Genomic DNA, 26,733 nt, shown 5'->3' on the forward strand with positions numbered 1-26,733 from the left:
TAATTTTATATTCCAAAATATATTTCAATACCTCTTCCGTAGGGTAGCTCATAAAGGCTTTTCAAAAGAAAAAATGGATAACTTGTAATTTATTGTAACGTTTCCCAAGACGTTGAATTGCACTGAAAAAACTGAAAAGAAAACGCGTGAATAAATCAGTCTCAACGCGTTTATGGGAAGAGAAGTCGCGGAATCCAGGAACTAGTCATCAACTTTCTCATCATCTAATAATATTATATGCAACTTCTCTTCTTCTGTCGCTCTGACAAACGGAGTGGGGGAGGGGAAAAGGGGGAGGGAGGAGAGAAAAGAGGAGAAAGGACGACGTCGATGGAAGTGGGATGGCCTTATGTGAGAGAGAGAGAAGGAAAGAGAATAACGTCCTGAAGAAAGGAGACTCAGTGAATGAGCGTTTGGAAAGCTGGGCTGCCCCGGGAAAAGAACCAGCGTTTCAAAAACAAAGAACAGCGTCTTCACTCTGCGCCTGCATATTCACCACACTTCCTGTAAGTAGATGCAACAGTGCAACAAGGAAACATAATGTAGCTGTTTTAGGCACTGATTTCATACATCTGCTTTTTGGCTGGCAGATTTGAATCCTGTTGCTGAAAGTGTCAGTAGTTCTTGGATTTACAGCTCCACACACACACACACACACACACACAATGCAAGGAGGCATGCTTAGGTTCATGTTCCTATAACTGTCAGTTAATAGCCCTTTTGGTGTTTTTTGCTCAGAATCAAGCTTTTAATTGCATAGCAGTGTTTATTGGCAGCTGTTATTAAGGAGTTGGAGTTTGCATGCTTCATTGATTCTTCATCCATAGAGATAATACTGAAGCAGCCAGCTGAAGACATTTTGAATGGTGATATTTTAACATTTTTTGGAGGGATGTGGGTTGGACCATATACTCATGACACTGTGTGTTCAGGCACAACATCTGGTAGTAGTTCACAGCACAGTGCCTATTAGAGAAAACACCTCCACGGGAAGCATAACTACTTATTATAGGGCACTTTTATATTGTTTTTATTTCTTAATCTGTCTTTTACTCATGTCCACACAGCAGCCCTTGCTCTCCCCTTCTCTTTCCACCACAACCCCATGTCCTTGAAGTGCAGGGAGGAGGTCCATCTTATGCTGGAGCCACCCATGGAGCTCTCTGCCTGATACACACTGCACTGAGAGGGGAAGTGGTACTACATCATAAACAAAACCAGGAAAATGTTCAGTGTTTATTCTAGCTGAGTTCAAGGACAAACTATAGTGAAATGATGAGAGGAGAGAATCATCTCTGTCTTTCAGAAAGTGCTTTTCATGAATAATCTACTCTCAAAAACATTTACAGTGTTTCAAGTCTGTGGTTTTTAATGTTCAACAAATTCCAGGAGTTATTTCATGATGCAGTTATGCTGTAATTGACTTTAGTGTGATTGCCCGAAGCTGCCTACTTTTGCTAGAATGAGTATGGACAACTCCCAGATGACAAGTGCAAACTTGTTACGTGTCATGGGATGGAGCAATGTGGTTGTGATAGCAAAGGGAGTGAAAAAACAAGTTGTGCTTCTTAGTGTCTTTATGTCTGTTGATCTATTGATGCTTAAACCAGACAGTTGAGAAACTGGTAGCTCTGCCTCTTCTGTGATTGATTTCATCCTGTGCGTGTGTGCTTTGAACATCAGCAGAAAGTGGTGAGTCTAGGAAGAAGTTTGGTGATTTATGAGTAGAAGTAAAGCAAAACATTTAAAGACTCTAAAAAAACCATACAAATAGTTTTGTATATGTTATCTTGTTAACTACTCATTGCCAGTTCTTTAGATTGTTGTTTAGCATAGGTCTTCCTACTCTCTAGGAGGTCACTGCTCTCCTTTGAATTCACCAGTGTGCGAAAATCAACTTGCAAATTATAAACTATCCTTCATGGATGCTCTGTATACATACAGCTCTCTATACATGTAAAACTTTAGAGGCAGCCACTGCACAGCTGCATCCTAAAATTCTTTACACAACAGTTTTCACTGGCAGAGTATTATTTTTTATGACCAATAAACTGATCTTCTGATGTAAAATCAGTGAAGTGTCCCTTTAATGCAAAAAAGTTCCCATTTTTCATAATTTTCTTTCTCATCGCCAGTATTTTACTTACTCTCATCTTAGATAGGAAAACATCTGTGAATGCACCAAAAACAAGATTTTGTACCCGTTCACAATTGTATTACCACTCTATGGTAACATAACGTTGACAAAATGTTTGTTGTGATGGATTACCTATATCACGGGCAAGTTTCTGCAAGTTTTCATATGGTTTTCATATGGTAGCAATTAATGGAAACCAGTAGAAATCTAAACTGATCTAAAAACAGGTGTAATATATTAAGTATTATAAAGTATAAGCTGCTATTAGTTATTAGTTAACATGCAAAAAACACCCATGAGGTCCTTCAAACATGACTGTAAAAGTTAATGTTAATGAAAAGAAAAAAGGAACAGTTTGTGTGTGCATCCATCATGTTTTTAGAAACAAACGAGACAGCTGAAGATGTAGGTAGAGTGAGGCCATGTCATTCCTGTCTTTGTGTAAGTGAAATGTGGGGGTCACTGAGGGGCTTTCTGCGTCACAAACTGCGGGGCCACTACAGACTCAGTGTGGGGAGTGAGGGGCAGGGTGTTGCACGGATTGAATAGGTTAGGGGCCACAGCGGCCTGTCTTTGAGCATTCTGGGCCAACGGTGGCATGTCTTTGAGAGCTGAAGAGTGAGTGAGGGGGCCGGTGTCGGCACGTCTTTGTGCAGCCTTTGTTGAGTTGAGTTGCACCAGATGAAGAGGGCTGATTTTATTCAGGATTTTTGGCACATGCACACCAACGAGCTTGGTTGATACTTTTCTCTGGGGAAGTCATGCACTTTGATGCAATTATACCCCGGACGAATGAGCACAGGCCGGCACCTTTCACAGTTGATGGGTGTGTATTTGTTTTCGTGTTTGTGCATAAATATAGTGGGCTGTATTGTTTCAGCACACTGTTGGAGGGCTTTTCACTGTTGACTTGCTGTTTACATTTTGGGGCCTCTTATTGTCATCGAAACCTCAGGCCCCCTAGTTGTATTTGAAAGCTAGAACTGCTGGCATTTCTTCACTCTTCATACACAGTCAGAGAATAACATTTAATTGCTTTTTACAGCTTGAATTGTTTTATAGTGTTTAATCTCGGTCTGTAAAATAAATCTAAACTAACTCTGGAGCGCTAAACATGCATTTGATGGCCGCCATCACTCACTGGCTGAATTTATGAGACATAAGTTGTGGTAAATGCCTATCCATGGGAAACATTTTCTCCTCTTGCAACTCTTTCATTCACTGTTTATGGAGGGCTACAAAAGCAGTGGCTCACATGGTTATGCTTAGCAAAAAAAGAGTTCTCCAATAGAGCAGCTCGGGTTGTTTCATAATATCTGGAAGGATTGAGAAAGCTTTGTGTGAACCAAAGAAACTGAACTCATCTTTGTGCTTGTTCTCTTTGGTGTTTTGTATGTTTTGCATGACTCACTATCTCTCCTCTGTCTGTAGCATGAAGAATGCTGTGAAAGCAGGAGGATGTTTGCCTCCCTAAGGCTGCAGGTTTAGGTGTGACAATCAAAGGGAGCCATAATATACAACTCATTGGTGTTGTGTGTAAGTTCTCTCATACTTTTTTTTTTTTTGTTCGAAAGGCTTTGTTCTCTCTCCACCTGTGATGGTAGACGTGGTTTGGGTTTCACATGTTCCCAAATCTGCCTTTCAGACTGCTGTGGGCAAAGAGAGCTTGGTGTTAATCTGTTGTTGCTCAGTAGATAGAAATGAGCTGTGATGAAAATTTACGAGTCATTGCTGCAGGGCATGGGTGTCTCTATTCCGGCTAATGCTATGGCTTGCCTGCTGATCTTAAGTCATCCACTCTGTCATGTCAAATCAGAGTCTTAATAAAGTATTGAGAATGATGCCTGTCCTTGAAAATTAATAGGATGTTGATTGGGAAATTGAGAGTTGAGGGTGTAATATTTTCCCGGTGTGGGTGGTGTATGTTCAGTATTCAAGCTACATTGCTTCATTCTCCTTCACTTCACCTAGAGCTCAGCTGCTTGCATTCTTTTATGAAAGAGGGATATGTTTGGTCCTGCCCAACTTTGACTGGTTTCATACTAGTTTCATAACTCTTGGGTTTTTTTATTGTCCTGATTCTTGGAGATACAGAGGGAAATTAGACCCTCATCAGTGGCCTGTGATTTCCCCACTGTCCACATCTTGTTTGAGTAGCTGTGTGGCCCTGAAGATGGCGAACCAGCCTCTTATGTGGTTTTGGTTTGAGGGCCTTCCTCCTGGCTGGTCCAGATGCATGACCAGACCAGACCAGACGCAGCAGCTTAGGGAACAGATTGCCTTGGTTTGAGGTTTCTGGTTCAGGATCTGAGTTAAGAAAAATGAGCTAATGGAGTTCTCCCAGCCCAGATCAACTGGGGGGGTCATCCGATCTGGGTGGGTGATCCACCAGCTGAAATACGCTTCTCTAAACAGTGACGAGCTCATGCCCATTATAGAGAAACAAAAGCATCTCCATAATCTCTCACAATTTTTAAATTCATGTCCATGAATGGAATTGTTTCTTGCAAACTCTTAACGGCTGTGTCTAACCTCCCCTTTATAGACCAATCTGGGTCAACTGTGCTTTAGATCTCTCTACCACCCACCTTCAGCACTCATACACTTTCACCCTCTGTAACAGACTGCAGTAGCCAGCACTCATTACCTCAGCACTTTGGCATGCTACCAGAGCCTTTGCTGATATCTCAGACCAATTACTCTAGATTTACTACTCAGCGACCTCCTGTAACTAACAGCCAACTGACTGACCCACATATGCCTCGTATCCACTGCTTTTTCTGGGGCTTTGAAAGGATTCGGCTCAAACTGATGTTACGCTTCATTAGTAGAAATTTTATTGAGCATACAGGCTGCTTGGCCAACAGGTTTTCACAGCCAAACTTGAAGTCCACATGGCTGGCTGTTGGGTTGTATTTTTTGTAAATTCCATGAGAGAAAGTTTGTCTCATAGCAGCAAGGAGACTGTTCATGTTGGCTCGCTGAATGAAGGACTGGAAAACTGTGTGTAAATTGGCTTCAGGCCCTCACTACATGCATATAATCCTGTGTGGCAGGCTTGATTTCTGTCAGGACAGGAGAGCAGAGTGTGGGAATGAGCAGGTCCATATCAGATGCACAACCACATTACTGCTGGTCAGCTTTCATGTTGTAGCATATCTACTGTATCATCAGTTAAACTCAGCATCAGGAGGATTCATGAAAGAAGCATAAGACTCCATGATCTGTCAGTGTTGGTGATGATACATATCTATGATGGTGACTCCACGGGCACATGGAGAGCTGCAGTAACAAAGATCTGACAGTTTGAAGATATGTATCTATCAAAAGCAACTGGGAGGCAGAGACCTCTCACCCACAGGTTATGAATAAGTCATAATTCTGAGTGTCTCATGTGCCGTGAAGTGTAAAATACTCCTCCCTCAGCACTCACATAAACACAGAAAATCTTGACCTTGCCAAGGAAGTGCTGTTCAAGCACTTTCCCAGAAGTCTGTTCAACAACCAGCAAACAAGCGGAAAGTATTCATCAGTTTCAGGATGTAGTGACCTTTCTGAACTGCAGCATGCACACTCACACGCACATACACACATAGACAATATATACATGCATGCAACCACAGACACATGCAAATCACATGTGTAGATTAGAATCTCAAATTAGCAAAATTTCATATGATTGGAAAAGCAATAATCTAATGCTAAATACATATTAGATGTTTAGATTATCAGCCAAAAACTCTCTGCTAGCAGCCCTCTAAAGTCTCGCCTTAAATGTCAATATCATTGTCAAAAAAGGGTGAGAAAGCCCTGCTGCACACTTCCTCAAAATACTCTGCTCTTTACCCCACTTGAAAAAGTCCCTTCAAGTTCTCCCTCTGAGTGCAGTCCTTAGTGAGACTGCAGAGAGCCATGAAGTGAGAACTGGGGAGATCACACAAGGTGCCTGCTGACTGCCGCAACAGGATATGTTTAGGCTCCATCCCTGTAGTAGAAGAGGCAGAGCTGCTAATTTGAGAGCATTGTAGTCTTAACAAACAGCACCATGCCCTGCCTGGACTATAATCAGCTGCAAACAGAAGACTCAAACTCCACAGAGAAACCAAAACTGTAGCGTAGGTGGCTGAAAACAGTCATACAAACAAATATGCACACATACAGTATATACATGGTGTGTGCACACTTAAAAGATCCACATTGAGTTATTCAGGCTGCACACGCTGAAAAAAAACCTTACTGCAAATAGTGCTGAAAGACTTTGTGTGTGGGGAGTCAGACTGAGTGAGTGCTGTTGTGTGAAACCATTGTAACTACTGCAGAATGGAAACTGTGATAACAATAAGGAGAGCCATGGTTTGTGAGGAGGCCTGGAATAAACTCAAGGACTATAATAGAATAGGGCACACCCCAAACCATCCTGAAACACATAAACACACTTAAAATACCTGATTATATTGTACTCTGCCTTTTCCTTTTAGCTGTAATTCCCCGGAAGTAGAATCACAAATGCAAATATGTTTCATCAGACATTCCTTTTACACTTTTTTTTCAGAAACCTGTGTAAGGGGTGACGGTTTAGATTGAAAGAAGATAGGTTGACAGATCATCCTCACAATGCATGACTGCCTCTGAGGCTGCTGGATAGACACTGATGTTTCCTGTTTGCTTCCTGTTTATTTCTGCCATTTCCTTTTTGACTGATAATGAATAGTAACGTTGCTGTAGCGTCTATATCCTGTTGCTATAACGTTACTCAACTCAGTTGTAACTGAAATGCACTGCCTCAGTTTGTCTTCAAGATGGGTAATTATATGTAGACAGCATATTTTGGCTGAGGGTAATCTCTAATTATTTATAATTAATTGTAGAGTGAGAATAAAGCAAATTTTAAGTGGAGACATGTCCCTGAAATTCTGCACAAGCAGAGGAGATGGAATGAGATGAACTTGACTGGGAATGTCAAGACAAAGCAAACCTGTGCACAAACAAGAAGCACAATCCTTGATACCGATCGTAACTACAGCAGAACTCCTTGACAACACAAACTTTAACTGCAGACACGACTGAATCCTGCTGAACTGAATCACACCCGCATCTTAAATGTTTCAAATCTCATACCTGCTCCTCAGTTGCTGTCATGCCTATGACTTTGCTATTATGACCCAGTTCTGCTGGGCTCTAGTCAACCCTGACTTCATATGAATCAGTCAGCCTTTTTAGCTGCATGAGATAATACTCTTATTTTGTGGCCTGGGAACTGTCTGAAGTGTTTTGCCTTGAACTGACTCAGATCATATCAGACAATATACAACATCAGTGTTCATTCCCTACAGATGTGGTGAGATGATTTACCATCCTAAATGGAGGCTGGCGGGTCGGTTATGTATAACCTAATACCACATTTATTCCCCTCAGGGCATCAGAGTGACTTATGGCTCTTAACGAATGTTTGTGTGCTGAACGTTTCATCGTCACCAACAAAATGACACATTCAGCAAGAATTAGAGTGATAACATGATAGAACAGCCTCCCTTCCCTTTTTATGTGAAAGTTATGAATCTATTAGACTGAGGTTAAGCCTGATGTATAGTTCATCTCATAGCTGGTGCAGACTGGAGACATTTTTAAAGAGTCGCTTTACCAAAATTGCAAAAAACAAATAACTTACTTCTCACTTACCTCCATGTACTTATGTTTGGTTTTATGTTGCCAGATTTTGAGATACCAGTTTCTGAGATTTCTGCCCGCACACTGGTACTATGGAGGTGAATGGAATTGTGTTGTTGATGCTCACACAATTAAATAATTACATTTAAATAATTAAACAGCATCTTGTCTTTTTAGGAAAAATCATATAAAATGAATAGGGACTATTTTTTCACTAGAAAGGAGTTCTAAAGAATGAAAATACCACAATGACACATTGAATTTTTAAAAATATAGTTTTTAATAGCCTGTCTCCAGAACTCTGTGAATAAAAATTTCATTCACCTCCATTGTATATCACTAGGGATCCTTTAAACTTCTCGCAGACTTTTTTGGGGGGATATACAGACTTGGAAATATCAAGAACTCCTCCTAACTCCACCAGTGAGATCCACCAAGACAGCAGAGTTGACCTCACTGTATTTAAACCAGGTCCCACATATTTTCCTGTGTGTATCATAATGCTGGATCATGACATCATAGGGCTTCTGAGAAACCTCCGTGCTCCCATGAGACCACGGCTGTGTCGGGGCCAGTGTGGTCACAGCAACTAAATCATAACATAGCAACAGTATCACAATTGCTTTGATTGGGACTTAGACACACTCGCACAAAACACACTTGAACACCGACTCACACACACACACAGAGGATTGAGAGGATTGCTCTGTCATCTGTTACAGGTTACAAGTTATTTGTAATCAAGTTTTGATTGCTGTTGAATTAAGAACAAAGACTTTTGATTTTTTGCTCCAGAAATAACATAATAAAATGCTACAATAAAGCCAATAACCACTCCCTCTAATGTATTGCGTTTATTGAGACTGTAATTTAAACTGACTGATGGAGCTCCAGTTGATGTCATGTGTGTGCTTGCCACAGCAGTGAGGATCTGGCATGTTATACTGTGTCTTACTGTCAAATGTGGCATGCTGTAACAGAGCTCTGCACTGATCTGTGTGACAGCTGCTCAGTGGTAAAACACACAAGGCTCCGGTTATTTTTGCAGGTAAAATCAAACACATAAAGGCCTAGTAATCATGAGTAAAATGACAACAGTATACTCTGTTGTCTCTGGCAGTTATCTCTCTCAGTGTGTGTGTGATTCATCTTGACTGTTCCAAGAGACATCTGCAAGTGTTACTCATGGTACTCACAGCTGGCTGATAGTGAATTTGAAGTAGCACTGTGTGGGAAGATGGTGGGTGAGGATGGGTCTATTTGATGACAATAGTACAAATTAGACATCCTGTGGGGCAACCACCAAACACAAGGGAGCTTGATGATTCATAGTGGATTCATAGTTGCTGTTCATCCTTCTTACACTGTGTCCCTCTTTTCTCCCGCTTCCCCCTTGTACACGTCATTTACTCCCACTTCACATGTACACAGATTCTGTGTGTGTCTCTGAATCTCTTCTGTCTCTGTGTCTGTAGGCGTGCCTTTCAGATGGTACCATGGCTGAGGGAAGCTGCTTTGGTGCGTTGTAGCTGTTTGGGATGACCAGAACCGGGCCTTGCGTTAAAAAAAGAAGAGGGGAAAGCAAAGAAGAAAGAATTGTGAGAGGAGGGGAAACATCTGCTCAGAGAGGATAAGATCAGCCGCCCATGTGGATCTGAACCTATTTGACCTTTCTCTTTGTAAGGCAAGGAATTTCAACTCCCCAATATCAGTGCTCTGTCACTTGGAGGAGCTTTAAAGGGCTTCAATCATTTTTATTTAATTTTTTTTATCAGTCATTATTACCATTTCAGAAAGACTTAACGCCATGTGCCATGTTATTGTAACATGCCGCTCCATGCTCTGGACGCTGCTCAGTATTGTAGTGGCCTTTGCTGAGCTCATTGCCTTCATGAGCCCCGATTGGTTGCTGGGATTCCCTCAGTCGGACTCCACTGCGAGCGGGGCGGGAGTGGACTCCGGGGAGTACCGGCCGTCTCTCGGCCTCTACAGCCGCTGCCTTCGTATCGGGACCCGGGGAATAGGGGTGAGCTGTGGGCCTTACGCCGGGACATTTGGAGAAGTGGCCAGTGGCTTCTGGCAGGCCGCCATGTTGTTTCTGGCAGCAGGGACGTTAGTACTAGGAGGAGTGGCCTGTATCTCCGTCTTCAGCCTGTGCTTCCAGAGCATCCTGAAGAAGAGCATATTCAACATCTGTGGACTGCTCCAGGCTATCGCAGGTGAGATATCTGTCTCTGTGTGTGTGGATAAGGGTGTAGGTGTGTTTAGTACATGTCTGACACAGAAAAAGTAGTCCTGTGTCCAGATCTTCCACATAAACTGTACCCTCAGAAATTCATTTCACTCAAATTGGAATATATTTTATTTTATTGTTTATTTTGGCATTTTGCCTTCGTTCATGTAGTGTACAGTAGAGATAGACAGGAAACGCAGGAAGGGAGTGAAAGAGATGACATGTAAGAAAGGTCCCCAGCTGGAATCAAACCGACCACTAGGCCAAGAGGACACCCCAAAGTACAGTAGAATCGTATATACTGTATACAAGTTACTCATAAAACTTGCTTGCTAACCTAACAAGAGACGAGCAAAAAAAAATAAAGTTCTACTATCGTTTCTGCAAAACAGAGGTCTGAAGTAAAGTAAAAACTGAAAAATATTGATTAAATTGTTTGAATGTTTTACAAATAAAATTTAGTGTTCATTTCATACAATGATTTCACCCAAAAAAATGGGCCATGCTTCCTCTGGGTTCACACATTCAGAGATACCAGTTGAAAAGGAAGGAAGTTCTCACAAAATTTGCATCCTCTAAAGCTCAGGAAAAGTAGTGAAGAACCAGTGACAAACAGTTACACCTCACTTGCTACAGAAGCTAATGCTAATAATCAGGAATCTGTGAGACATTGTTTATAGTGGTTACATGTCTATGCAGGCATATTGCTGTACGTTTTATAATCATGCCTTTAGGGAGTTTCAGTGTTGCTATTGAGTTTACAAGTTGGCAACATCTACAGTAGTGGTGTTCCATCCCACGTTTCCTAGTTGGAGGTTGGATATGCCAAACAAACTTAACTAAACTAAATCTTTTTGCATGTTTCTTTCAACAATGGGCTCCCACAGGTGTGTTTGGCTTGACAGGTCTGTCGATTAGGTAATCTATCATTATGTGACATCATTGTAGTGGTGGTCTTTCCTCTCATCACAAATCAAATGCTTGTCAGCTAAATAGATGTATTCTTCACCAAAGTTGAGTCACCACGTTCCCAGCTTCACTGTGATCTGTTTGTGCTTTCAGCCCCGATGTTTACGTGTACGTGACTAAACCCCTCGTCTCATTGTCTACTCTCCCTCCAGGCCTGTTGCTGATGGTGGGTCTCATGCTGTACCCTGCTGGTTGGGGTTCAGAGAAGGTGATCAGCTACTGCGGTCCAGAGGCCTCGCCCTTTAAGCCGGATCTGTGTTCGCTCGGCTGGGCGTTCTACGCAGCGATAGGAGGAACGCTGGCAACCTTCCTGTGTGCTGTTTTGTCCGCACAGGCTGAGATCGCCACCTCCAGCGATAAGGTTCAGGAGGAGATTGAGGAAGGGAAGAGTCTGATTTGCCTGCTTTGAGCTTTCAGAAGCCTTGGGAAACTCCAGGAAATCTGTACCTGTACATCTCAGTGGAGGGAGGACAGACATCTCTCTGAGTGATTTTCTTCATGATAGCCTGGATAAAATCAGCTGATTGTTGAAAAGATAGAAGCCTTGGTAACAGTGTTTTAAATCGTTCGTCGCGTTGTTCTTTTCTGTACCTTGCTGAAGCCTACCTGATGATACCAAGACGAAGGAAGAAAATGTATTATTCCCTTCTACAGCTTCAGGTTAAACTGCCAGAAAGACTCTGGTACAGCAGCAGGCTAAGGAACATTATGTGTACACTTATTCAGTGTTTTTGACCAAGATACTGTTTATTTCTGTAATAATTGCCTGAAACAAACCACTGTACTGAAAAAGCAGGAGATTAGTTAAAGAAATTGGTAGTGGATATGCCGTTAGTGTTATTGTGGACAGGTTAAACACTGTCAGCAAAACAGTGTGTAGGTTTGTATCATCATTATAATGTTCACCTGCAAACCTCAACAAACCACTGAATACTAGCAGATGTGTCTGCTAAAACACCCAACAACAGCTTGCAAATGGTGTGTGTGTGTGTGTGTGTGTGTATTATAGACATTAACTTTTGAGGTTTCAAAATGTCCATATGCTCTGATTCTGTGGCACAGCAGGACAGTAAGACTCTCTTGCTAACTTTAGATTTACCACTTAAGGGATTGCTCACTTTAAAAGGAGTTCCTCCTGTTAATTGCTGGTCTATTGCAGCTTATTAATGTGTGTGCAGAGAAGGAACAGAGACTTTGCCATATGTTTCACTGTGGTGAGTTTTCATGAGGGGATGTTTGCTCAGCGAGATAAAGCAGGCAGCACCATAGCTTATCATGAATTACCTTATGGCACACCATACAGAAAAGATCTGGCTTTGTAAAGACACAAAAAAGTGGGTAAAAACTGAAAAAGCTGTTGTTGAGGCTTTGCTAGTCTAATGCAAAAACTCCCAATGGGTCATCAGTGTTGCCATTTCAGTGTTCTGAAAAGCTGATTAAGGCAGACTTCTTTGTTTGGCACTTTTGGATTCCTAAAGATCACCTGATATTGTGTTTTGCACTTGCTCCTTAATTCATTTCACATTGCTACACATTTTGTTCACTTGTTTTCATTTTTTCCAGCAATGCTATATTAAGTAGCTGTAAATGTCATTGCTTCTATTCATTGCAGATGAGGTGTGCAATAATTCAACTATAGTGTGTTTGCTGTGAGAGTGAGTGGACTGAGAGGATGAGACTGAAGAGTGAAATCACAGCATGGATCTGTATCCAAAGCATTTCTAGTCTGTCTGTGCTTAAATTAATGTTCACTGTCTGCTGTTTTTGTTACATTAACAAAAGAGTAACAGCATATGTGGCACATTGTATGATGCTGTATGTATGAGAGGTTGATATGTGTGAGGAAAGATGCAGTCTGTACTTTGTACTCAAATAAACCAGGCCTTCTTTAGTAAAAGTTAGTGGTAAGTTTGTAAAACTTTTTCTTTTACTCTGATGTGCATAAGTTCCTACTGTTAAACCCAAAACCTCCTGAGGAAACACTGACACCTAGAGATGGAAAGTAGACAACACAGAACAGTAGCTTATACCAGTGCATCCCAACCTGGGTTGCAAGATAAATTTGAGGGGTTTTATTAAATAGTTAAGCTTTACTTCATCAATCATCTTAAAACTGTTTAAATTTAAGAGTTTGACCAGTGAACATCAACATTTTGGTTGAACTGCTCGACTAGACATTGTTTCTTTTTAAAGGGTCACTGGCTTATACCACAGATCCTAAGCAAATATCTGGTAAATTTTTCTGGCTTTAAGTAAAAATTCCAGTAATTTTTTTGACAATAATATACACAGATAAGAAGCAGATGAAAGTTATGTAACTACATAATGGTTTTCTGAAAATCCACAAAGATTTCTTTCAAATTTTATTTCATGTTAATACCATAAATATACAAAACTCAAACTATTTCACATGCAACAAAGGCCAGACAAGAGTGCATTACGTTTTCTTTTTACATGTGATTGATAATGGGGATCAAATTTTCAACTTTACAAAATATACAAGTGTCCCTTTTGAATGAGTTTCTTCTCTGATTCAGTGAAATAACATCGTCACAGGTCAAAAACACATCTTTGTGTCAGCAACACGTCATTCTGTACTGCAGCTCGCCAAATACATCAAGAAATGACCCACTGTGGCATGGCTTCATATAACAACTGTTTAAAACTATAGTTACATGGGAGTCACATGGGTGTTTGTAGCAAAGAAAAGTTGTGTAATATCTTAAAATAAAACATGGCAAGGGAACACATCACAAAGATTTAAAAACAAATCTATATGGACATTTGGTAGATTTCTCACAGCTTTTCAGGACACAGAATAACACTTGAGGGAGATTTTTTTTTTTCTTTTCATACCAATCATACACACATCCTCATCCACACAAGCACACCTCTTGCAGGGTCAAGTTACAAAGTTGTTAAACACTTTTAAATCTAGCTGATGCTATGATCATGTCACAAACATAATACAGAAGATCATATCAAACCAAACAAAATTGAAATGCAAACAACTTAAATTACACCATAAATAAACACATTTGTATTTTGCACTAATTTCAACGTAAAACAAGAAATGTGCAATGAATTTAAAACAAAATATTTCCAAACAAAAAAAAATATTGCCACGATGTAGGCTTATTATGTCATGACAAATTATTGAGCTTCAACTTGGTAACACTCACAGGAGTATTTTGTCCACTATAATGTTCAGTCCATTCATTTGTAACAGCACTGCCAGTCACCAGTCATCTATCATGCACATCTCCCACCACTCACCACCACTACAAGAGGTGCTAAAGCATGACACAAATGTAACCCACGTCCATATCTCACTTCAGTGACAGTAGTCTGTACAACTTAGTACTGAATAACACAGTTATTGTATATAAATTAATGTAGCGATATCACTGAATGTGAAATCAAGTCCAATCCTCTGTTATCTTAATGTTCATTTTGGCTATGAAAAATCTGATGCCAGTAATCCAATACTGATAGAGGAAAATCACTGGACTGAGTTTTTTGTCTGTAAAAATGCAAACGGACTGTTAGTCTATGAAGTGTACATATACACAGTATTAATGTTTTTACTATTTTATGTATGCAAGATAATCTTAAGAAGAACCATAGCTTTATCACGGTCCAGGTCATCTTCTGTGAGAAAAGGCAGGTCACTTCTCTCAGTTCCCCCTATGCATGGTGTGTGTCTTTTTCAACAGGAGACATGAGGAGCAGGAGGCCTCAGATTCATAGCAGCGTTAGGTTTTAACGAAGTGTGAAGGGCTACAAAAACAATTGAGGGACAGCCACATAGTAGTCTGTTAATGCCATACATACATTAAAAAATGTGAATATTTCTCAAGTTTTTTCCCCTTTTAGTGCACCAGGTCATGAAAGCATCTGACTGAACCTCTTTTAGGTTTGTGGCTAGAACTACTGACCTGGGTGTTCAATGTGTCTTCACAAATAGATCCAAACATCATCAATCAGTCCAATAGCCACTGGGACATGCAATACCTTTACAGCTCACTTCTCACAGAAACCAAGGGAAATTAAGTAGGCAGACATTCCCCCAAACCCAGCTACCACCTGTAGACAGAATGACTTTGCCAAAGAAGCAGCTACCTTGAGTGTGCTAAACATGCATGTCGTTATCATGCTGTCAAATCCTGGTAAGCCAGAGAGATGCTGACGCAGCCCACGTTGGCAATCAAAGTAGCACACAAAGTGGGAATAATTGTTCAACTGACAGGTGTCACTGGAGCACTGCTGGGGGCATATTTCTATTTATAAGGATTACCAGGATGGTATTTGTCAAGAGTCTTGGAATAGAAGCACAGATATGGGACAAGGTACAATTTACCTTTCAGATCTCAATGACCAAGCACTGGATTATAAAAAACCTAAGTCAGACCCACAATTTTCTTAGAGTGAAGTACACATTCACACGCAGGCCCAGCTATTCAAACATACACTGTACTTTAGGTATGTGACCAAGAAACACCATGATCAGATTATCACTTTTCATGACTCTGTACTGTATTAACCAGGCAGGAAGCAGTTTGGAGGTCAACACCATGACAAAAATAAGGTATGCTGGAACTGCCTGACCTAGGATCACCTCAAGGGGACAGAAGAACTGGGAAAGCGAAGGAGTGAGATGAAATCCCACATACTCAGAGAGCACACCTTGAGTCACTTAGTGGATGTTTCAAGGGATGTGAGCAGGCCGTTATCTGACTGAAAAGCAGACAGGAAGGATGTAGGAGAGTTTTTACTGAAACTTGATTTTAAGTGAAGGTGGACAACTCTAGTCACTTTATCTGACTAATTTCTGTTATCCAGTTATTTCTGGTCTCTGACTCTTTGCACTTTTTAAGCAAAGTGTACCGAGCAATCTTTGTATAACAACATTCATAAATAGAATCAATTTGATCTGAGAGCCTGCAGGGCCAGAGTTGTGCACCTCCAACTTTTGAGTGTGTGTGTGTTTGTGTGTGTGTGTGAGCATGTGTGTGCATGTGCATATGTGTGTCAGTTTATGGCTGAGGTTTGAAGGCCCCACGAGCGGCACTGGTTGCAGCATTAGCTGCAGCGTTGGCAGCTGCAGTCTGAACGGTCTTGTTAGACATGACCCCAGTTGCAAACTCCTGCTGAGCCTTCTCAAAACTAGCACCAGTGGTACGATACAGAGCGTGCACCTGGAAAGAGCAGAGAAGAAAATTAGTTGGAATCAAGTTAAGTGATTTCAATCTACCACAAGGCCTTTAGCACAGCACTGAATGATTCAGTTAGGCAGATGTTTCACTTCCTGGCTAATCACAACATTGACGTTTGCTCAGCCTTAGTAGTGAATAATAATGACACACAGTATCTTGTTTATTCTTGAAGCCTTGACAGTGCCTTCTTGTACTCACACTTTCTGTCACTGTCAGTATGTTAGAGAACATCTGGTCACTCGCCAATATTCAATTAATAAAAACAACCTTAATCTGTTTGTAACCTTATTTTCATGGGCTGTCTTCTATAATAAGATGTCTCGCTACTGCCATTTGGTTTCTTGCATCTCAGGTAGAGTCTATTTTAAACACAGCAACTGGTGCTGACATGTTGGAGAACTTTGTGACTCTGTTACCTTTTTAAACATAATCAGCGAGCCCACAGACAGTGCAGTGAACAGAGCTGCAATCAGTAACATGATGATGCCCACTGGGATACTGGTGTTCAGACCAGTTAAAGCTGCGATCCAACCGCTGGCAAAACAAAACAATGACAATGTGAGTGAACTTCAGTACACACTCGTAGTGGTACAGAATCAGTAAAAGCACAAAATGCTCACCATGTTCCCCAGCCGGTGATGCCAATCGTTTGTAGGACATGAACTCCAAACTGACAGATATAGATGAAGAAGAAGACAAAGAAGCGGAATGAACTGTCACTCCTGTAGTGGAGACAAAGAGCAAGGTAGTGAGAAAGCAATGTGGAGGCAATAAAATTTCTTCGATTCAGTCACTTATTCATCCTCTATTAAACATTAATTCCTCTCTTCTTCCTTCAGTCTGTGAGAGTCTGCCTTTATCCATGTCTTTACTTGATACTCTCTTCCCATACAGTAAAAAATTCTTGGGAATTAGTAAGTGTAGGGTTGGAAAAGGAGAGGAGCATAAAGAACGAGCTTCTACAACCCCAAGAAATAACAGCACTTACAAACTCAACCGCTCCCATCTCTTTTTTACTAGTTTCATACTTGGAGCAATCCCTGCCTTTTGCCTTATCAGTGTGTCATTTTTGTCCACTGAGACATGTTTCTGATTCTTTCTACTACTGCAGAAGGCAGTGTCATTTTCAATGTATCTGCTTACCTGAAAGCCCCGTAAAGCGGTCTGTACCAGCAGACGAAAGAACAGGGGGTAAACAGCAGAAACCATAGCATGGCCAGACCAAAATCTACACCACGAGATGCATCCACACAGAACCAGGCCAAGCAGCCAAACATGTTCACAAAGAGCGTGCCTGCATGAACTGGTGGAAAAACAAAATTAAGATCTTTAGTGTCATTTGAGTACAAGAACACAGTAAACTATAATTTATGCTCAGCAAAATAAATAAAAATCTCTTAATATCCTTGTGAAAAATGAGCAGACAAGTGTGTTTGATAACAAACTGACTAAAATTTCTGCATGTTTTTTGATGATTCTGAAGTGAGATACATTGCAAAGCAAGTGGCTTCTCTTGCAATGCAATATGTGGGTTCGTCTGGTAAACCCATGTGTTCTGGGGAGTGTTTGTGAGAGAATTAAAATAGTACAATGATAATATTTACTGGTATAGGAGGGAATACTGCCCATTGTTGGGGTGTGTCAGATGATCCACTTACACATCCAAAGGTTGTACATGATCTTGACGGTCTTTTGGAACTCTACAGGAATATCCACTGCAATATCATGGTAGAAACATGGGCCAACAGGGAACTTCTCTGGCAGTGGAGGCCAGTTGTTCTTACGCCCTGGGTGGACAATAGCATGGATTTTTCACCCTAAGTTAACAAACTATGAAGCATACAAATATCAAGTGTGTGTGCAAGAATCGGCACAAAAGAACAAAGTACAGTACACTGCCAATAAAAAATTGCTGTTTTTTGGTTAAATCTCAAGCAGTGTGATCACTATATATATGCTAAAATAAGTAAATGAGTAAAGTATGGGTGTGAGTTAACTGAGAATGCTTGTGACTTTTTATTTTATCGGAAATAGCCTGGATCACTTTGAAAATGGCCTAGATATTTGATGACTCCAAATAGGAGAGCAGAAAAGCTACTCTACATTTGTTTTAAAAATGATGCTAGCATACCTTTTCCAATCAGCGTTCTTCCCAGTTTCTAAATGCCTTTTGATAATGTAAGCCACGGCACATAAAGCTCAAAGATACTTTTCCCACTGTATTACATTTCTCATAGTACAACTCACCTTTTCTGTGCTGGGAGCTCACATTAGTTTCATAACCGAGTGTCTAAGATGGTAGTAACTCAAATATTTATGCTTTCCCATCAAATTTAAGTTTGTGTCACACTGTTGACACAACCATTACTTAACTCACTTTATTCCTTTGTAATCTAAAATACTACTATTTGAAATTTATTGTAAAATACATGGTGTTACAAATCATTGAGGTGCAGTGCAAAGTTTAAAATAGAACATAATTGGACAGATAAAGTGCTTCAGATGTATGTATATTGGTACTTCCATAGAATGCTTAATAAATAAATGAGCATAGTTTCATGTGTATGTATTATGCGACTCAGAGAGTTATAACGTTCATAACAAATGGAATGTTGAACCAAATTATGTTGTTGCCACGGTAACACATCTTTTCGACACTGTCATGAATCTAGCATTGATTGGGAATGACCATTCAGACTCTGAGGTTAATGAGAAAAGTAAGCGAGTGATGGACTGACTGACCTCCCACGGCTCCGTGGGACTGTAACTCTCTCTCCCGACGATCAAGCTCTGCTGCTTTCTTCTCCAACTCCTCCTGCCTTCTCAACAACTCAGCCTGAGCACGCGCTTGGTCCTAACACAGACACAGAAATGCTCTTAAAATTCCCCACCCAACATCTGACAGGAGTTATAATATCCAATCGGGTAAGTAATGAAGATATTTTTCCACTTAGGTGAGTTTGTGTTAGTTTTAAGGGGTTACACACAAAGGGATTGTAAAATCAATCAGTCACTTGTCTACTTTAGTTAGTATTAAACTAGGTCTAAAATTGTACTGCAAGAGGAAAGTTGGGAAAGGGCATTAAATGAATTCCCATTATTCAAGACAGTGACATGAAGAGGTATGGAAAACATCAGATGAAAGACAGTACCTCATTACGCCGCTGTTGGGCCATCAGAAAACAGATCAATATATGGAGGACAAGAGGAAATGTGAACCAGAAGCAAAGACAGAGAGTGTCTGTGTAATGTTACAGTTTTGTGAATACAATTGTTGAGAGCCTATGTCTTCAACCAAGTCAAAAGAAAACTACATGTGATCAATGTATATAAACATGTTTCTGTGTGTAGTAGTGTAGTACCTGAGTCTGTTGCTGTGAGTACGCCGGCGGCTCTTCTGTGGGCTTCATGATGGCAGGTTGTGTGTTCTGGGAAGGGGCAGGAGTAGATTTTGGGGCATTTCCAGGAGCCGCCTGTAAACCAGCATAGACCTGCTATGTTAATATCTGTGCAATCAAAAGACAGACCCTAAAACTGTAATTAGGCCACAGTCATATTTTGTCAGTTAAATCCTTTGTGACTGAGAGGTAGAGGTAGAGAGAAAGAGGGTAGTGGATAAAATTAGGTCAATGAGTCAGAAGCTCACAAACACATGCATGCACACACTCTCATCAATAGTGATGCTAGTTCAGCTGACCGTTCTGGCGTCTGTGAAGGGGTTATACTCCTCCAGACCACCAGGAGGGGCAGACTGGGTCACCTGCGTCACCGAAGGATCCTACGGGACAGAGAGGACCACAAAGGGTTTCGTAAAAACTACAACCACAAAATCAAAAGCTTATTTATTGTTGTTGATAACTAACCTATAATTTGTATGAAAACCCCCAGCTGACCACACATACACTGGGCCTGTTAATTCACGTGTTCTGACCAGTTATTACTGATGTGTTGACAACAGGTAGGGTGGAAAAAGAGAGCAGGCAACACAATAAAAACGTTCTTGTTACTATATTCCATTTGAAGTGGCCTTTCTTGATCTTGTCGCCACTTGAAACACTATGAATGGGATCAGGTCCAGAGGGAACTGGAAAAGGCCACTAATTACATGCATGCATGACTGGACAGTCCATGGTAGTCTATGGTGGCCCACTATGTGCCATGAAGAGCCGACAGTTTGCAGGTTTTCATTCCAACCAAGACTCCACCCGCTGATGAACACACCTCCCAGGGGAGGGACTCAACAGTTAAATCACCTACTGAGGTGTTCAGTTTGAATGAGAACCAGCAGACTGTTGGCAGCCCCTGGTCTATGGTAAAAGGTAAGATAGTTTACAAGGGAGAATGAATTGTACTGTACACAAATAAACAGCGTGTTGCCTGCATCTGGCCTACAATGAAAAATAAGCTGGATGGAAAACAAACTAACATTATTTCAGAATTATGAACGTCCTACAAGAGGAATCGGTCTTCTGTGTTACTCCACACTAAAATGAGTATTAAATCAATGTTTCAAGACAATATTAGTGTCAAATGTTTACGTGTGCAGTGTAACTGTTAATTAACGTTATATTAACGCAAAGTTAAGCACTATGTGCCTAACTGATACTAACCAACCAGTTAGCTATTTATCAAGCTAGCAGGTGCCAGCAAATGTTTACTGGCGGTGGGGACTGCTAGCCATGTAACATCATGTGTCTTTGTTCTTAGTTGGCATAACCCTTATTACAACGTTGAAAACAAACGTCCACAGGAGCAACGTGCTAGCTAATCCTTCATAGCTTATTTTACAAAGTGAACAGCCATATAATATGTGAGTGATGAGATAAATAATGTGAATGATGATTAGCTCGTTCTGCTACCTAGCCGTATTCCAAAGGAAAACCTCTAGCTAGCTGTCAAGCTACTGGCTAAGACAGCTAGCTGGGATAAAGTAAGAATGGCCTCACTGGGCTTTGAAGCGTACGTTAGCTAGCTAAGTTAGCTACCTGAAAGGGATTGCTGAAGTCCGGGTCTGCAAACGGGTTGCTGTCAAAGTCAGACATTGTACAGCCTTTCTAATAACGGTTTCCTGTGTGGAAGAGCTCCCCGATTTTCCAGGGAAGGTTCAGTCTCTTGATTTGACTGCCTCTCTCTGCTGCCTGCAGTCTTCTCCGCCTCCTTCTGATGGAGACCCCTTGCTTAGCAAGTTAGCCAGTAGCACAAAAATGGCAGCATAGGAGAGGTTGCGTGATGAACGGCAACCTCCTACGTCACTGTTTCAGCACCGCGGACAGCATGACGTCTCGACCACAGGTACTGAACACCCCGGCGCACTGTACTGGGATGAGGAACATCTGCCCTTTGTGTCTCTGGTACAGTGCAAGTTCTACATTTTGATTACATTTAAATCATTAAAGCACAGCATTACATGGCAGCGTCATTATTTACCCAGAGACGCAAAAATCAACTCCTCTGCTGGATTAATACTACCTGGCCCCATGTTCTCTGTGTGTCAATTTGTTTGTGGTAATATAAATTAAACAGACTTTTTTTTTTTAAGGATATGTGCACAACACAGGGCCCCACTATAGGAAAGCACAACACGATTAGGTAATAACACGGGATTCGCTTAGCTTAACTGACAAGTTATAATTTTTATACTTTTTGTTTCCATATCCCAGACAAAGATGTCAACCCAAACTTATAGCTGTTTACTTTTACCGTCTCCACCTTTGTTTCTTAGAGACCCTAGAGGACCAACATTTAATTTCACTGTACACTGAAGGGAATAGTCCTACAAATTAAAACTTTACCACGCCAAACACAGTTGGAACGAAAAAGCCAATGTAACCCACCTGGGCTACATCATCCTTGCGTTCATTCCTGTACATATACTGTATGCACACTACACCGTATTTGAGCTCCTGTAGGTCAGATACCACAGCAGTCTCCTCCACTTGATGATTATGATGATGATGATGATGTTAATGATGATGATGATGATGTATGGAAGTGTTTGCTGCTCAGTTGGTCTCTTGTTCCTGTGAGAAAGAGCTGGAGGGGCGAACCCAGACTGCCTATTTCATGATATGTAACAGTGACCTCGTTCTCTGCAGCGATCCCCCAATTTACCGGAGATCATTTTATTTCACTTGCCCCTATAAGAAGTATCAGACCCACTGAGAGTGCCTGTGGTGTGTGTGTTTTTCCACATTGGCTCTGAGGTTCTGTTAGTTTCCCAAAATGGCCACTTGGGGGAGCTACGATTCAATATGTCTCCTCAACCCGCTTTGCAGAATCCTTTCTCATTTGCCATCAATTTATTTTCATTCAAACAAAGGGTGACCATGTGAAGAACATCACATCAGTTGACAGCCTGTAAATGTGATTTAAACATTTAAGCACCATTTACCCAGATTAAGTTTCAATTGAAGAACAAATGCTATTAGGTGGAAATCTTACAGTATGTGGTGAATGATGGAGGTTAAAATATTCCCTTTTATTGTTTGAATCCTATTGCTCATTTTTAAACGAAGGCACCATGTTACGTTGGTTTTATAGTAGCCTAACACCTAATACCTTTAACTTTTATACTTATTTTCTTTTAAGTAACTAAACACCTTCATACCCTGCTAATGTGCTCCTCCTGCCTTACAGTATGTACTGTACCTATATAATGTTTTGCACTGATAGAGTCTAGATAAACACAAACTGTGGATTAATTGCAATTCAACTCCTGTCCACAAACGTATGCACACAGGCCGACAAACACACACACACACACACACACACACACAAACACAAAATGAGCATCGGTTCCTTCCCTAATCTTGTATTAATGGACCCAATCACAGACTCTATGAATAATCAATGGCCAGTGGTCTGCAACCACAGTGCTGAGACCTTGAGTGAAACTGAATTTTCCTAATAAGACACACACACATACACTCACACACCTTGAGGCTCTAATAAGCACTAATGCACTGTGGGTTGAGAATACGTCACATGGTTTGTTTGCTGCAGAATGTGAAAGATAAACATGCTGTGCAATGTGTGTGTGTGTGTGTGTGTGTGTATGAATGTACTATATGTGTGTGCATATGGAGAGGAATAGTATGAAAATGGGGACCTGTCTGTCCTTGTCCACTCTTTCCTGCTGCTTTCCACAGATGACTCTGTGTGGAAACAACCGCTTTGGCTAATAGCTGCTACATTAGTCTCTTAACCAGCTGGTCATGGCCATTTATAAATGTTCATTAGGTCGCGGACCAGAGTGGATAGGTGTGATAGTTCACTCCCTACTGTTGACTGTAGAAAGACAAGTAGAGAGAGAGAGAGAGAGACAGACGGACGGACGGACGGAAAGGGAGAGCGAAGCAATTTACTGGCCAACATGACGATCAAGTGTTAAAAGCCGCAGATGCAATCATCATCATATTGCCCTGAATAAGAACCTTGTGCATAATTAGATCTCATTAAGGTCTATGAGTGTTATTTTAGGGCTCTGAAAAGGTTGGATAAGCAGGACTTGATATTATGGGTTATTAATGCTGCAACATCTGGTGCCATTCTGGCAACAGTCTGATAGCTGTCTGAATGTGCTGGAAAATTCAGTATTGAGCTGTTGTTACAGTCATGTAGTAAAATACAGTGTAGACTGTATTATTCTTGTATAAATATGTGGATGGAGATATAAAATACTGTATAGATATGCGGTAATGTATAGCTTTTATATGGTGTGTATGTATGTGTGAATCTGTTTGTGCTGTTGACCAGTCAGAGCACATTACACACCGCAGAGGGAAACAGCCCTCTGTCGCCGGAAAAGCGATTGATTCTCCATTTCCATATTAATGAGCAGATTTGTTAAGAGCCTGCAGGAGAGGGAGAAAATAACAGGGTCTTCATAGGGCACGACATTTATAAATAAAGCTGATGCAGAGAAAAATGGAAATTAAACCTTTTAGTTTAATAAATTTGAGGCGTCCGCAGCAAAGCGAGCAATTTGCATTTCCATTTGTGGCCAAATAATGAGAGTGCGGGTCCATGATGAGCCTGCTAGTGCTGCTTTTGGGTCTCAAACATTCAGACAATCACTCCAGCGTGCAGCCCTCCACATCAATGTCATTAGCTCAGGCCTGTTAACTCTGCTGCTTGGCTTTTTAAGATTATTTGGTAACTAGAGATTCTTATTGTCACTTTGAATGAGGATTACGCGTAAAGTAAAATGTATTCGTTTCTGTATTTCCTGTATTTCTAAACCTGGATGTGTCTGTATCTTTTTCCTTGAATATTCAGCATCCTCTATACATTCAGGTGTCACTTTAAAATGATCCTTTGTTGTTCTAAAACAACCCTGTCAGAAAGACTATCTGTCTTTCGCTCTGCCTCTCTCGTAAACACTTGCACTTAGACAATCACAACTCGCACACACACGCACACACAAAGCATCACTGATTGAATTTATTGGGGAATGGATGTTGACTAGACCACTCCAAGTAGGCTAGATTGTTGTTGTTCCCAGATTGACAGACAGACCCAGAGCGGCTGATTGAAAGTGCCTTTTAGCTTGCTCTCACTGTATATTTGATTTGGCAAAATGGAAGGGGAGTCCAGTCTTTTCCCAGGATGCAAACACAAGTCCCTGTGTTTGTGTGGGAGTATGTGTGTTTGTGTATTTGTGTGTGCCGTGCGTACATTGATGAGTGGATGCTTTAGCAAATGCTGCATAAAATGCACCCCTTTCAGGTATTAATTGAATAATGCAAGCACTCCTCTTGTCAGCCATCAAGTGGGCCACTTTCTTAGTGGTCTGTGCTGCTCTCCTTGCCTGTGAATTGACTAGATTTATCTGTGTTGTTCCAGCCAATGGATGCCATTTGTTCCAAATGTTTGACATAAACATGCAAAGAGCAGAGGCGTGCACTCATAAAATAAGCTTCGAGACTGTTGTTTTACAGCCCAAAGGGACCGGTGTATGGCCTTTCAGCCTATCAAATCATGTGGCGCTCTTGCTGAGCCAACAGCGTATTAAAGTTCTCTTTCAACCAATGATGTGATGAAAAGGAACAATTGCTGCCATAAAGAAAGAAAGAGGAGAGGGGGGAGAAAAGGAAAATGGAAAAGGAGCATGGAGGAGAGAGACAGAGTGCAGTTGGAGAGAGATGTGCAGCGTTCTGCTAAATATGCATACTTATTTTCCTTGCCTTTAATGGGACACATCTCATTGGGCGCCTTATGTCTGCTTCCAAACTATAAAAGATATTTAGCTTTACACCTGCAGGAAATTCCCCATAATAAAGACAATATTGACATATGGAGTCTTTGCTGAATCTGCTCTATGCTTTCTAGTGCTGTCAAGACGCCTATGGTGTTAATGCAGCTTGAAAAGAATAAAACTGATCACTCCAGAGGTTATATTTGACTTTTATTTTTGTTTGGAAGTGATAAGAGAATGAGAATAGGATATCAGTTAAGGAAATTAAGGGATATCAGGATATCCCTTAATTTAAGTGCTACAGTTTTTGTAGAGGTAGAAATTCCACTCAGATGTTGTCTATATTGTGTGTATGGATTAGACTCAAGTGTGTGTGTGTGTGTGTGTGTGTGTGTTGTGCACACTGAGGTTCGATTTGCTGATTTAGCACCTCTCTAATTTTCCACAGGGTAATATTTGCCTCACCTACTGCCATCTGTTTTTATTATACGGGTGAATATGTTTGTCTAAGGATATCAATAATCATAAACAAAGCCATGACTCTTTCACCTCTCATACCCCTCTCGATATCCCTGGCTGTCTCTCACATAAGACTGCTCTCAGCCCGTACTCTGATTGCACACAGTCTACATATTTCAATGTGTAATTGGTGAAAAGCAAACATTATCAACCCTAGTTTCAGCCAAACTATGTGCACACATACAGTACATAACCACACACACATAAATTCACACACACTGTGCTGTGGCTCATGCCTTGACTGAGTGTGTGCTCTCCTATTACAGACAGTAATTACCGTCAGTCACCCTGTGTGTCCATAACAAGCCAGCATAATGCCCTAATCAGGCCTGGATTAATCTAACCCTCTCTCTAATCACTCCAAAAGTGATTTATATTGTTTTTCCTGTTCGGAACAAATGAAATCTGTAGCCTAAATTAATACTGGCTTTTCATCACTGGGAAGTTAAAAAGCCAGTAACCATCACATTCTTGTCATTAAGGCTGCATCTGAGGAGACACGTACGTACGCGCACACGCACACACAGGCACACATATGTATTTAAATTGGAAGGAAAAAATATAAAATGTAATATTCCATTAACTTGGCAAATTAACAACATTAGTCTTCTGCTGAGAAAGGCTTTCAGACCAAGCAAATGGGGTCATCAGAGGAATAAGTAAAATTTTATTGCAACTATTTCATATTACATACCCTGCTTTGATTTAATAATTACAATCAGAAAATCGTTACTGTAAATTACATTTACATTGTACAATTGCATCAGCTTTTTTTCAAGAACTTTTTGAGCTGTAA

At 40.9% G+C, this 26,733-nt stretch overlaps 2 protein-coding genes across 5 annotated transcripts; one reads left to right on the forward strand and one right to left on the reverse strand.

The window, feature by feature from the left end:
* Positions 1–323: 323 nt before the first annotated feature.
* Positions 324–12,907, forward strand: LOC122876943 (LHFPL tetraspan subfamily member 2a protein-like). Its single transcript, XM_044197938.1, has 3 exons — positions 324–506; positions 9,280–10,023; positions 11,159–12,907. Exons 2-3 carry the CDS (start codon positions 9,612–9,614, stop codon positions 11,413–11,415), a joined length of 669 nt encoding a protein of 222 aa, XP_044053873.1. The 5' UTR covers positions 324–506; positions 9,280–9,611; the 3' UTR covers positions 11,416–12,907.
* Positions 12,908–13,356: 449 nt separating this feature from the next.
* Positions 13,357–21,453, reverse strand: LOC122876941 (secretory carrier-associated membrane protein 1-like). Of its 4 annotated transcripts, XM_044197931.1 has the most exons (10): positions 21,208–21,449; positions 19,920–20,000; positions 19,585–19,695; positions 19,375–19,386; positions 18,965–19,076; positions 17,881–18,009; positions 17,366–17,525; positions 16,843–16,944; positions 16,639–16,756; positions 13,357–16,204 (listed from the first exon to the last, which is right to left on the reverse strand). In XM_044197931.1, the coding sequence occupies exons 1-10, from the start codon at positions 21,262–21,264 to the stop codon at positions 16,043–16,045; spliced, it is 1,044 nt and encodes a 347-aa protein (XP_044053866.1). In that variant the 5' UTR covers positions 21,265–21,449; the 3' UTR covers positions 13,357–16,042. The 4 variants fall into 4 exon arrangements, with proteins under 4 accessions (XP_044053866.1, XP_044053868.1, XP_044053867.1 ...); XM_044197933.1 differs by lacking the exon at positions 19,920–20,000 and having other exon boundaries at positions 21,208–21,453; XM_044197932.1 differs by lacking the exon at positions 19,375–19,386 and having other exon boundaries at positions 21,208–21,447.
* Positions 21,454–26,733: the final 5,280 nt, after the last annotated feature.

This window comes from Siniperca chuatsi, linkage group LG5, assembly GCF_020085105.1.
Source record: "Siniperca chuatsi isolate FFG_IHB_CAS linkage group LG5, ASM2008510v1, whole genome shotgun sequence".
Classification (NCBI taxonomy): Eukaryota; Metazoa; Chordata; class Actinopteri; order Centrarchiformes; family Sinipercidae; genus Siniperca; species Siniperca chuatsi.